Source organism: Aptenodytes patagonicus, chromosome 1, assembly GCF_965638725.1.
Source record: "Aptenodytes patagonicus chromosome 1, bAptPat1.pri.cur, whole genome shotgun sequence".
Taxonomy (NCBI): Eukaryota; Metazoa; Chordata; class Aves; order Sphenisciformes; family Spheniscidae; genus Aptenodytes; species Aptenodytes patagonicus.
The window spans coordinates 79,377,312-79,390,887 of NC_134949.1; the positions used below are offsets into that span (position 1 = coordinate 79,377,312).

The following is a 13,576-nucleotide window of genomic DNA, read 5'->3' on the forward strand; positions in this document are numbered from 1 at the left end:
ACTCTATGAAAAATACAAAAATAAAATGCCAGGAGTTACCAGCAGCCAAGAGGTAAGAGAAAGCCAAGAGGTTTTCTGTTCAAAATGTAGTAGTTTAAAGAAAAAGTAAAACATATGATTGAACACATTTTTTCTTCTTTTTCTCCTTTTAGGCAAATCTGTGAATTTCGATGATTATCATGATATTCATATTCCTGCTGTTATCCTAAAGACTTTCCTTAGGGAACTCCCTCAGCCATTACTAACGTTTGAGTGTTATGATCATATCATCGGAATCACCAGTGAGTATAAATAAGTTTTAGAAAAATTTATACAGCAAGTTGAACTGGACCTGGCTAATTCATAATCACTGCTGTTTGCTAGCCATGACGCAGTTGTGGGTATATAATATTATTAGTGCTTCACTGCAGCCACAGATGGTCAACCTCATAATCTGTACCAGAGCAAAGGGGTCAGGGTTACCAAGACCCTCTCTGCTTTTTACAAGGTTTACTGGTTTATCTATATATCATACTGTATTATTAAGAATTGGATTGGACTTCTCACTGTCAGGGCTCCATTTTTACGTCATGGCACAGCACTGTCAGTCTCAGTGATACAAGTTATGTCAAAGCAGCTTTAGTTTTAGCAGCAGGATAGGCAGAATTGTGGAAACAAAATTTAGTTGGTCATTTGTATGCTTCTTTCCTTTTTTTTCCTTTTTTCTGTGGGGAGGGGATTGTCTTTATTGCAACTGTTCCCATGGGATAACATATTGGGGAAGAAAGGATCTAAAGCCATGAGAAGAGAAGGCATTGATTATCTAAAGATCTGGTACCACGTGAAACTATGAATTATAAAACTTTAATTATGTGGCCTTTGTCAGGGACTAGGAGTTTATAATGCTGGCAAGGCAACCCCCTAATACATGGGGCTTGAATATCTGAGACCCCAGAATATCTGGGAGTTAGTACGTAGTACTTGTAGAGACTGGTATTTTGCCATCCAGGCTATAGGCAATCTAGCAGGGAACCCATAGGGCTTCCAGTCACAAGCCACAAGCACGCATTTTTCCAAAACCTGCTTTTTGAGGAAATTATATCTAAATGGAGTACAGCTTCCAGCAGAGTCTGTTAGCGTACCTCTGGTAACCATGGGCTGATGCTGTTGCAAAGTGTAGGTTATCATCACTATAATGACTGTTGCTGTTGGGGTAGGGCACTAAAATAATTCAGACTGGGCATAAATCTCAATTGCTACATGTTTGTAAAGTGTAGAAGTACAGCAAGTTTACTCTACCTAGTTGTACTGTATTCTAGGTAAAATTCTTATACTGTGCCCATCACTAGCATCTGCACATACTGTTTCATATCATTAGCTTTATTCACATATTTCCATTAAAAAACTTAATCAGGTCATGTTCAGAATCCTCTGAAGTTCTGTACTGTTTTGCTATTTGCAAGTCTGTAGATCACCACCTTCCAAATCAAGGATTTGTCTGTTCACACAATAAATACCTCAGGGCATTGAGAAAAACAGGTCTATTCACAGGAAGGTGGTAGAAATGGAGGAACTAAGGATAGTCACTCAGAACTGGAAAGAATAGGGGAAATTTGGAAAAGGGATGTATAAATGCTGATTTTTACTGAATTAATCTTGTGCTGACTTTCTGGACATGATACTACTTTGTGATAGAGCGAAGTGAAAAATGAGAACAAGTCTGAAAAGAATCTGAAAGCAATGCATTGTCCTTGGAACAGTGGGAGGTTTTGCTTGGTAAAGTGCCTGTGAAACGTTCGTTCCATGTTATTTTTGTTTACTGGCGTTTTAAATGTTGACAGGATATGTTGAAAAGTGGAGTTTAAGAGAATTTGTCCTTGGGCTTTCTTGTTATGCAGTGTGATGTCCACTGTCTTTTCTTGATGCTGTGGTGATATCCTGATTTTAACAGATCTTAAGCTTGAGAGCCAAGCTGGACTGCAGCAAAGGCATATTCTCTGTGAATACAGTGCAGAAGGGAGCTTTGAAGAGGTGTGATCACAGACAGCTGTCTTGGGATGATTTGAAAATTCTCATTCTGTCTTCCGGAAGACACCAGAGCAGTGTGTGATGTATCTTTTACATCTCTTAACCTGCAAACCCAGAAATACAGTATCTCTGCTTTACAGTACTTTGAAATGATAGTGAAACTTTTCTCTTTAGTGTCTCATCTGAAACACTTTTTTAAGGAATTATTGATGGGAGCTGCGAAATAAATTAGCCGAGAGACTGACTAAAAAAATTAATAAGACCTTGAAGCTTGTAATTGTCAAAGAACTTCTTCTTTGGTCATGAGAACTGCTAACAAGTTCCTTTACCCAGTGTTGCTACACTTCCTGCATTATTTACTCTGCAGAAGGCTGACAAAAATATTCTTGGGATTCAGATTATTGTGTCTTACAGCAACTGGTAGCTTTGCAGTAGGCAAAATGTCAATACAGCTCACCACAGTATAGCTTCATGTGTTTAATCCAGAGCTTAAGGGAACGTTTAACATGCTGAAATTTTGTGCATGCACACGTACTTATGCGCACCTCTAGCTGTGTTAGGGAGAGGGAGAGAGAAATGCATCAAATGCAGAAAAAACATCATCACAAATGAGTTGGTTAGGTCAGGCATGATTGTAATCATCAGATCTTTCCCCAAATTGGTGTTAAACTTCCAGTACTAAAATAATGACAATATTCCAGAAGAAAAAAAAAAAAGTCACTTGGAACAGCATTTGTAATATTATCCAGTGTCAGTGTAATCTCACCCAGACTGTCTAGATGATGCAAGGAGTTTGGGGTCCAGTTCTGGTTTTGCCCATCTGTAGAAATGAGTTAATAAACCTGCTTAGGTTCATCTGCAGAAAATTCTTACCCGCCCAAGTGGTCATCTCATAAATTTTTGCTGCGACAGAATAGTTTCTTGCAGAATCACAAAAGTGTTTTTAAAGTTAGTAGAGTGCCAAAAGAGCATTTTGGGCAGGACTACGTGTCAGCAAGCATAAAATCGGAGCATTAAAAAGTAGATGTCTGGATTCAGTGTGTGGAGAGATAATGGGATTCAAATCAAGACCTTTGAAAGTCCTCTCTAGCAAAGACGTTATTTTGGCTATTTCACTGCATCGGGAAAATACTCTGGAAGTTAGTCTTAGCCAGATACATGATAATACAGAATAATGATAGGGTCATTCAAAGGGATAACCCTAACTGTTACTGTGGTCGTGGACATTAGTAGAGCTGAATTTTGTGGTCAGTTTTACAGGTGGATATCTAAAGTAATTCCAGCAGACATAAGTAAGGTAATTTCTTGGTAATATTTTGATGTTTTGGAGTTAAGACTGACTTTGTCATTGCAGGTGTGGAGAGCAGTTTACGAGTCACCAGGTGTAAGCAAATCATTCAAGGACTTCCTGAACACAATTACGTTGTTCTGAAATATCTGATATGCTTTCTCCATATGGTGAGTATAGGCAAAATTTCCAAAGTGGTGCCAGTCTTTTCTTTCTAAATCTGTTCTTGTTAATTCAACATTGAAAATCTCCACAAAAAATTAAACTGAAGAATTTAAAAAGTATGGTGAGGTGGTGGTGCAGTACTTGCCAATGGAGTGAACTCAGGATGCAGAACCCTCCAGTTCTAATAAAAGTCAGTGCTAAACAATGGTCTGGCCATCCCTTCACCATGAAATTCTTTAGATGTAATGAAAACTACTGTGTAAATTTAAATGGAACTGTGCCTCTACTGGAATATTTAAAAGTCCTGTCCCCCTGACTCCACATTCACAAATATATGTTTTTATTGATTTAGTTTTTGGGTTTTTTTCCTATTTTGGAGTGAAAAAAAGCGTGAAAATAGTGGTTGTGTAATTTTTGGTGCTGGAGAAAAAACAGGTGAAATCACATTTTTTCTCCAAAGTATAAATCTTGAGCAACTAAAACACCAAATAAATTAGTGTCATTTTAGAAAATGGTAGAAATATTAATGAGCTTTAGAACAACAATCAGCAAAATATTTTATATTAAATCTTACAAATAACACTCTCCTGTTCAAAGTAGCCTTTCATCCTGTAATTTACTACAGTGTTAATGAAAGACTTCGACCATGCCATTTTGCAAGGATTTTTGGTATGCTTCAGGATAAATGAAATCATGTGTCTTTTGTCCCACTTTCTGATTTGATGATTTTTTTTTTAACGCATTTTTGGAAACCCCACAAGTGTGAGGGTTTGGGGAACATCCATTATAAATGGTTCTACAGTTAGCCTAGTGACATCCTTTGGTTGCCAGTTTATGTGCAGGAAAAGACAGTAATAGGAGTGTAAATTTCCCTTCCTTCTGCCGTATCCAATGCATTGCCTTTTCCAGATTGCATTTTTCAAACCCAGGTGCCTAAAATTGAGGATCGTGGTGTAGTTGACACCTAATTAAAGTGATCTAGCCTTCAGAAGTCCTAAGAGCCCACCAAAGCAATCACGTATGTGGGATGATGCTGATTTTCACCAGTGGAGGAATTAGCCCTCAGTAACTGTTCTTGGGCTACAATCATGTTTGCCGTATTCTAGCCAGTAACATATTTCAGAAACAAGTGCATTTAATCCCTTTTTCTATCAAAACACTACAGAAAAGCAAGATTAAAGGAAACATGTTGATATGACCCTCACTCAGACAGCACTTGCAGGGTTCCTGTAATACCCACACGTTCGTTTACTGTTGCTTAGCTGAGCTCTAATGCTGTTAAGGAAATCCTCATGTCATTTGCTATTATTTTAGCAACTGATATCTCTCCTCAGTGTTATGAATCGTGTAAGTGACTTTGTTCCAGTAATAGATGCACCATCTCAACGTACTTCTTAAGAGCTGAGCACTCGAGGTGTTAGTGAGGTGTGCAAAAGTACTACATAGTGTTTTCTGTAATTGGGCAACAGAACATAGCATTATTTTTGAGTATGCCTTGGTATGTAAAGCACAGCTTCAAGTTGATACCAGTGCTCAGATCTGCAGTTTTTGCTGATCCATGGCTTTTCATCCTTAATGTCTCAGGGAATATTTGCATTTGGAAAGGTCAAGGGAACGTGAAACAATCTAGGAGCTAGAGATTTCTATTCATTGCGGATCAGCGTGCTGCAATTCAAAAACAAGCTACTACAATTCAAACTTTAACAGAGCACTTTACCAATAATCCTAGTTTTTACCTGCAAGCATCAACCTTCTTACATATAAGAGGCAATTTAATTCTTCCATGAGCTCAGCCTTGAGTAGTGCAAGAGGTACTTGTGGTAATTTCATGAAGTGGGATGAATTGTAATCACTAGATACAGGTTTTGAACACTCCAGGTTTGATACAGGCTTGTGGAAGAAATAAAAAAATCCCTATTTTCTCTGCAGTCTCAACCCCCTTACTTAATGAAACAGCTCCTTCTAGTCCAAGGGTGCAAGACAGTGCAACTCCTACAGAAGTAAAAGACTTGAATTTCAAAAATAGGTCCAAATTCTTTAACCTTAGATTAGTAGTGATTTTGCCAGTAATGAGCCCAGCATGCTGTGAAAGGTATAAGCTATCCATCTCCACTTTGCAGTGCATCTGGCCTCTAGAAAGGGATTTGCAGGGTCGCCTTGGAGTTGCAGTGGACTGAGGTCCCTAGGCAGGATTGGGCAAACAGGAGCAAGAGGGAAAACAGAGACCGGTTTTCACAAGTCAGTCCCTGAATTATGGCTGTAAAAAAAGTCCGTACTTGCTCAGCTGAGCTCACAAGAGATGAGTGTGCAAAAACAAGTGTTTGTGTTCCACAAGCCCTGTGTTGCACATGCAGTGAAGTGGATTTATGAATGCACATGCAAACTTAAAGGGCTCAAAGTCTTCTTGCAAATTACTTGGCAAAGCACACTGAGGGATACAGTAACCCAGTTCTGAAGCCACAAACCATTTAGTAGAAAACTACAATTGTAGTTTTCCATGACAGTCCAAGGCTAAACAATCAGGAAAGTTTGTAGAGGCAATAATATAATCTAGATTGTGTTTTTTATAACCATGTCTTTGGTTTTGGTACCAGCTGATACAGCCCCCTCTCTAGGCTTACACACTTTCCTTCTGCTGCTTATTTCTGTCCCTGCAGTCATGCCTGATGCAGGGGAAGGGTGGCTGACTCGGCTGAAAGAACCATTGCAAAAACCTGCCAAATTCAAAACGTGGACCACCTTGGACCAACTAGAAAAAATGGACAAGGTTGTGGGGCCCATGAGCTATGCTTCAGATCTGTAACTGAAGCAGCAAAGTTAAAGCCACGTACAAGCTGGAAAAAAAATGCTCTGAGTTAATGTTTTGTCTCAATCGTTTGTCCAATTGAAAAGTGTAATTAGCACCAGCAAAGCTTTAGGGGTGGCTGGAGATGATAGGGCACATTGGGAAGGATTAGATGACTAAGCCTCATGGAGCAGATACAAGCAGTTGGCATGTCTGTAAGGTAGCTGAGAGTGGGGGATAGAAACGTATTTCCAGTCAGTTTGTGGGGGCGTTTTAATATCTAGTAATTTTCCTCTGAAAATGTTTTGTGCAGCTCCTTTCAGCATTGCAACTGAGAAACCAAAGAGTGGTGATGTCCTTATATTTTTAAAACGTGATGGTAATTGGCTGTTTCTACCCTCTGTATTTCACTGTTTAAGTTCATTAGGTAGTGTAGTGGCTGTCTGGGTTCACTCCTCCAGAATCCATGAAGGTGCTGGGATACAAGTATGTGGAATCCAAAAATCGTCCAAATTTTGCTGGGGGGGAGCTGGGATATTCTGGGATAGCGAAGATTTATATTTTGCATTTGTTGATGCGGCACTAAATCTTCAGTGTTTCTTCCCAATGATGAGTTTTGCAGTGTACAAGTTTTATCTTTCTAGAGGACTTTCTTTCAATATAGGCTGTCATTACTTGGTGATTTTTCTATACAAGTTACAGTGAAAGGGGGAAAAAACCCAACAAACTGGAGCTGTGTAGTTCTTCGTTGTAATATTTGTCTGTGATGTTCAGATGATTCCTTCAAAGATACGATGTAGGTCCTTGGAGAATTGTCTTTTATTAGCTTGTCAAATTGACAGAGCAAGTGTATTTTCACTTGAAACAGAGATGACGGTTACTAACTTTGTGAGGGAATCAAAGAAGGAGTCAGGGGGGTTAGTTCAAACGCTAAAGATGTCATTTGTATTTCTTAGATAGAACGTAGCTTTGGGGTGCAGTTATTTAGAGGGGTAGCCCATCAAGAGGTTGGCTGACTGCATGCTGCCTTTACATGGTCTAGTGTTGGAAGAAAACATCCGCTGCTCATGGTAGTGTTGTAGATGAAGTGGGTGTGTTCATGTCGTTCAAGAAAGAAATCTGGCATTGGAGTAGTGAGGGGGTTGGGATAGTGTGAAGCCTGATACCCTCAGGGAGGGATAAAGCCATTAGCACTGGTGTGACAAGGCTTCCTTGTTTACAGCTCTTGATGAGCTGGCAAAGATTCTTGTGGAGAGAGTTGGATTCAGTTGCACACTTCTTGGATCTGCTGAGGTGATTGCTGTGTATTTTGGAGTGAAGCAATGTGCCATGTCTCCCTTGGATTCCTAAGTGTCAGCCTGATTGATGACTCACAGATATAATCACTGGTTCATTTTATCTTAAGGATTTTCTCTCTCAGGGGAGAGGCTGTGTCATGGGTATTTTTGTTGATCATTTCAACATTGACTGTCTCCTTGAAATGTTCAGAGTGGTGGTGGGTGGGAAGAGATGGTTTCGTCTTGGAGTTAGAAACATTCTTTGAAATAGTTGGCCTAAAGAGAAAAAATAGATCTAGCTTTACCAGGAAGTCGCAGGGGTGTTGCTTTGGGCTGAAACATTGGCCTTCGAAGGCAGTGGCTAGGTTAAGCTGGGTGTGTTTCAACTAGCGCTTGAAGACAGCACCTGTACACAGCTTGTGGGATGGAGTGTGTCAGGGAGCACTCCCAAAAACCGGGGGAAGACAACTGCAACAGGTTTGACTCCTTCCACCCTTCACTGTCCTCCAGTACTATACCACATGAAGCATGCTTCTGTGCCAGCACAGGGTACCTGCCCTGTATACACTTAAGGTACCTGCCTTAGGATATACAGTACATATCTTCGGTTTTGTGCTATAGAAAACACAGTGTGATGGGCTGTAGCTCTCATGTTATTTTAGAGACTTTCAACTGAAAGAAACACCAAAAAATAATTTGTCCTCCATCCCCAGGGGTTTCACAGGACAACATTACACAGTGTGGATGCAGCCAGTATGAGCCACTTGACCCAAGAGCCAGAATGCAGTCCCTAACCTTGTTATATTTAGCAGTATCCAAATGCCAACTTCATTGTCCAGCTACCTTCAGGGTAATACCTAGGTCTGTGTCTCCTTGTTAACAGGGCACTCCTGTTAACGTTGTCCTAATTGTTTTCCTTTGCCAGTTATTTTGGCAGTAGTTTAGCTTTTGCTACATTGCTGTATTATAATGAACTATTGTTTGAGCTGATCTCATCTGAATCAGATTAAATGAACAAGATGGGCTTGTTGGTTTTTCTGTAGAGTTAAATAGTGCATTGAGAGCAGTATGTGAAGGTCAGCAGGCTATACGTGGTTCACACTCTAGAGAGAATGATGTGGGTTTTGCATAAGGTCATGAAGCAGGCATTGCCGTTTAATCTGATGACTTTTTATTCTCAAGCTGTGAAGTCAATCCTTTGAAAAGGTGGTTATGGCACCAGTATCTCCTTATTAATACCTCCTTCCTTTATCCAGCCCTGCTTCGTGACCTTAAAAACAATTGAAGCCTTTAATATTTGTAGCAGAAGTAGCATCACAGTAGCTTTGATGTCCCAGGAGGGTGAGGCAAAGATTGGAGGGAAAAATAGTACCTATTACTGGAAAAATTAATATGGTTAGGAAGAAAATGTTACGCTTTTGGGCACATAAGTGCTTCTTCATGTCCCCCAAGGAAAATACTTCCATCCTGCACACGCGTCTAAAGGGTCTATCCCCTCATGGCTGGGCAAATAGGCTCCTTGCTAGGTAGAACACCAAGGACGGTGGGACTGTGCTGTAGTAGACAGAGGGGAATGAAACCTGTGTTACCGGGCAGAGGGCAACTGGAGTTTATGCATATGCTAAGAAGCGTTCACATGATCATAATGTTTCTTAGATTTTCCTCTAGTGCCCTCAGGCTTTGCATGGTACTAGAGAGCTGCCTTTTCATGAGGCTTTATGGTAAGGCAGAAATGGAGAGAGACTGAGAAGTAGAAGCAATAATAGAACTGTTTTCCTATCCCCTTGAAGTTGTAGCAGGAAGAATACATGGGAGATTTTGCCCAATAATTCCTTGTTCTGCTCTGAGATGACAGCTTCAGAGTAACCTGTACATCGCAGTTTGTGACTGCATGGTCTTCTGATGACAGATTACTGAGCAACAACTGCAACCATCAGCCTGAGAAGAACTGCCTGAATTGTCTAGGTCAGGAGGAATCAAGAGCACCTTCAGCTTGCTGGCTCTTTACAATAACAGAGAACTTGTCAGATAGGGCACCCAGACCGTATTGGGCTGTAGATACCAGCCATGCAATGCAGGAGAGCAAAACACACACCAATTCCCTGCCAAGCTCACACAGAGAACAAAAATATTCCTGCTACCCAGTTCTGGGCTCACATTCACAGATAGAAGTAGGACACATCATCCAGGTGCAGAACAGATTTCAGTGCTGTGTATTTTACCTACAGCCATTTTCACCTCCATTGCTTCAGAGGAGTTGGGTGGATGTAGAGGTACTTGGAAGTGAAGTCACGCATCAGTGGGAGGAAAAAAAAAGTCCTTCTAAACCCTTGCAAACAACTTGAGAAGTCCTTGAGGTTTATTCTATAGAGGACTTAGTACCGAAGCAGATGGGATAGCTGTTTGTTTATGCTGTCCTTCCTTGCCCCCCAGCACAGATAACAATAGGTTCCATATAGGATTGAAAACAATTAATTTTCCTAGCATAAGGAAACAATTCAGCCTTTTTGCTTGACTTACTGACATCTTATCTTGTACTTGAGGGACACAGACTCCAGTGGCCCCATAGCTCTAGGCTGCAATCAGCCCTGAGGCTGTTAAGAAGCCACTGATGTACCTGTGGCCAGGGTCTACTTCCATCATTGCTTCATCCTCAATACAGGATGGTGCCTTGTCTCTCGCTCTCTGGGGCACATGTCAGCATACACCTATTCATGTTTATGTTTTTCCAGGTTTCACAGGAGAGCATATGTAACAGAATGACAGCATCCAGCCTGGCCTGTGTCTTTGGCTTGAATTTGATCTGGCCGTCGAAAGGAACAGTGTCCCTGAGTGCTCTGGTACCTCTGAATCTCTTCACTGAACTACTGATAGATTTCTACACGAACATATTCAACTCCCGAACAGTGCCTGGTGAGATCTTACCTTAATGCTCTCAGAAAGGAAAGTGGAGTATGGCTGCCTGAGGAAAAGGTCTCCATGCCTCAACTGGTGGGAGCTTTATATTCAGGGCTCTCTCCTGCGAAGAAAACTTTCAATACAGAGTAAAGTTTCTATAGCTTTCCGAATACCAAAGATGTTGGGAGAAGCACACTGCTCCATATATTCTCATCACGTGTGGGAGAATATGTACGTGAACATTCAAAGACCAATAGGTCAAAGTGAATCCCCTTATTAAACTTGAGTAGCTGACAAAACCTGATACGTTAAAAAAAATCATGACACTATGTGCCAGTCTGTCACTTCTTTGGGGATGGAGACCTTACTATGTGGCATTATTTTCTGGGGCCATGCAGAGCTAAGTTCTGGACCACTCCTGAATGTACAGGTTTCTTCTTTTTTTATTTTTTTTATTTGAATACAAGTTTGTTAGAAATTTTCCTATTAAGTTAATAAAAGATGGAATCAATTTTTAAGATACTAAAATTTCTAAACTATTTTTCCATATATTTAGGTGTCTTGTTTTACACACAAAGGTGCGGGCAGTTGTGGCACATCAGGTTTGCAATTACCATGGAGAATAAAGTGTTTCCTGGGTAATTTGAGTTGTGCAGACAGCTAACTAATTATGCTTGCAAATATCTAATATATGCAGTTAATCACTGTAGCCGCACATGCAAAGTGTGTGCAAGGTTTTTTTCTTTTTGTAAGTTCAAATGAGGAGCAAAAATCTTACTTTTTTTTCTCTAATACTTGGAATTTTCATCAGTGGAGTTATATCAGTGAGTGCATAATACAGAATATAGACTAACTTTGAGAAGAGTACCCCTGATGTTTGGGTTGCATGCTTTTGCAGTTTGAGTTGATAGAAATTTGCTCTTCAAATCTGTTTCTCTAGAAAGGAGTAAGAGCAACAATTTGGATAATATACCTAGTATCATTTTTATTTGTTGAAAGTCTATTATTAGTCCCAATGTGAATAATTAGCCAACATAAAGGGAGAGTTTTCGGTGTTTTCTTTCTAACTATGCCATTAATATCGCTTGTATTTGATGAACTCTAACACACTGCTATTTCATTGTTTTAACACTGATTGGTAGTGGGGTGGTGTAACAAAGTTATCGTTATAGTTGCCTGCAAAGCAAAAGAAAATTAACCAGTGGTAAAGAAAGGGTAAGCAGTATTTTCCCTAATGCTCTGGTCTTCCTGCTTCTGTACAAAGCTTACAAAACAGAGGGACTATTTAGACTCCAATAAAAGGAATAGTCTCAGGAGTATAATTTTAGGCATCCCCTCCTCTGCAAACACAGAGCCACTTTTTGTCCTGTAGGTTCTAGCAGGTTGAAGGTTTGTACTTCTGGCCTTCCTCTTAGCAGTTACGAATTGCCTACCTGTGTGAAGGGTGCAACAAAATCTTACTGCAGTGGGTGAAGAGGATTCATTCTTGTCAGCAATTTTGGGAAATAACCAAGTATTCAGAAATGCTGGATATGCCAGGCCTTCATTTGCCCAGTAGGTGTCATCTATAGCATTAGACAATGATTAAAATTTGAAAAATACAGAGGCTTTAGAACAAGATGTGTTAGGACCAACTTCTCACTTCACAGTCGTGTGTTTTCCCCAGTTCCTCAGGTGTCTTAAAGACAACTTTTTGGCTTCTGAATTTCTGTAAGTAATAACCACACATGACTCCTATTTAAGTATAAAATCTTGCATAATACAAAAAGAATAATTAACAAGATTCATGATTGTTGCATTTCAGCAAAATGAGATTGCCAAGGATAAAACTGTCGTAGTTTTGTATTGCCACTCAACAGTTTTACATCTGACAGCGTCATAGCCTGTTGTATTATGAAAAACAAACAGAATTACACTCAGCACTGCTCAGCAACTTGGCAGCATGGTTCTGTGCATCAGCACCCTGTTCTTACAGGGGAGGAATTCGGCCTCTTAATTAAATTAACAAAATTTAAATTAATTAACAAAATCAGAGTATTTTGCCACTCTCTGACCTTGGTCAAAATATATATGCCTTAGTTTTGGTATCTGTAAAAAGAGGGAGCACCTGGCATTAGAAAAGTGCTTTGGGATTAAATGCTGATAAGTCCTATAAAATGGTTGTTTTCCATTTCCCCGTGTTCTATTCCAAAAATCCGACAACATCAAATGGCATTTAGTCTTCAGGCTATACTGCATAATGGGAATGCGAGTCCTGAATAGTTTTAGCACAGTAACGTACCAGAGCCCTGTGGGGGTGAAATCCTGAGTTCACGGAAGTCAGCTTTGCTCAAAAAGTCCCCAGAGCCTGGGGACGGGGGCTCCCTCATAGATTTAGTTCTCCAACTCATCCTAGGCTGGGAGAGAGCGGGAATTTGGCAGCAGCAGTCGTGCTGGTGAAGCGAGCCCTCAGGGCACAGCTGCCTCTGACCCCTTTACTTTTACAAGTAAAAAGTACAAGCAACGAGCATCCCTTCAGCTAATTTGCCTGCCTGTAGACACACAAGATGATGGTTAAAACCAGACTCACTCTTTCGGTATTGGTCACATGCCAAACTGCAGGTCTTCCTTTTAGTGCTTTGTAAACTACCATTTTCCAGCAATGTATAGCTCCTCTCATTTAGTGAATGAAGAACAAAATGGCGTTTTCCCATCTCAAGGTGCCTTCTTCCTTTAAAGAACAGATAACATCTGTTATCCACCAGTGGGGGTAATTTGATGCTGCTTAAGAAAAGCAGAGGCTCTGGTTCTGATTGCCATTAGCACTGGTGGGGGCAGAGAGAGGCAGGGGGACGGGGGGCTCCCGCTCCCCTTTACCTTCCTGCCCCCCCCCCAGCAGGCAGCCTGAGACAGAAGTAAGGAAGGTACTCACCTCCACCCTAGCCTTTCCCTGCAAGCCTGCTCGTCATGGGGAAGGGACTTTCGCAAATCAAAGGCACCTGGGTAGCAAAACCCTCCTAGCGATGAGACCCCAGCTCTGTCCCCCCTACCCCAAAGGAACTGACGAAATCCTCCATCTGCGGCAGAAGCCCCCGATCTCCGTCCTGAGTGCCAGACTTAACTATGACTTTAAATCAGCTCTCATGAATTATTCAGAAGGGTTTGGAGTGAAATTCA

The 13,576-nt window shown here is 40.8% G+C and overlaps 1 protein-coding gene across 3 annotated transcripts in view; it reads left to right on the forward strand.

Moving 5' to 3' along the window:
• The window catches only part of ARHGAP8 (Rho GTPase activating protein 8), a 91,807-nt gene extending 79,642 nt beyond the window's left edge, over positions 1 to 12,165 (forward strand). For all 3 annotated transcript variants that reach the window (XM_076344071.1, XM_076344081.1, XM_076344088.1), the window contains exons 11-13: positions 153 to 281; positions 3,362 to 3,465; positions 10,255 to 12,165. In XM_076344071.1, the coding sequence (XP_076200186.1) occupies positions 153 to 281; positions 3,362 to 3,465; positions 10,255 to 10,452 (431 nt within the window). In that variant the 3' untranslated portion in view covers positions 10,453 to 12,165. The remainder of the gene's footprint in view (positions 1 to 152; positions 282 to 3,361; positions 3,466 to 10,254) is intronic.
• The last annotated feature ends 1,411 nt before the right edge of the window (positions 12,166 to 13,576 follow it).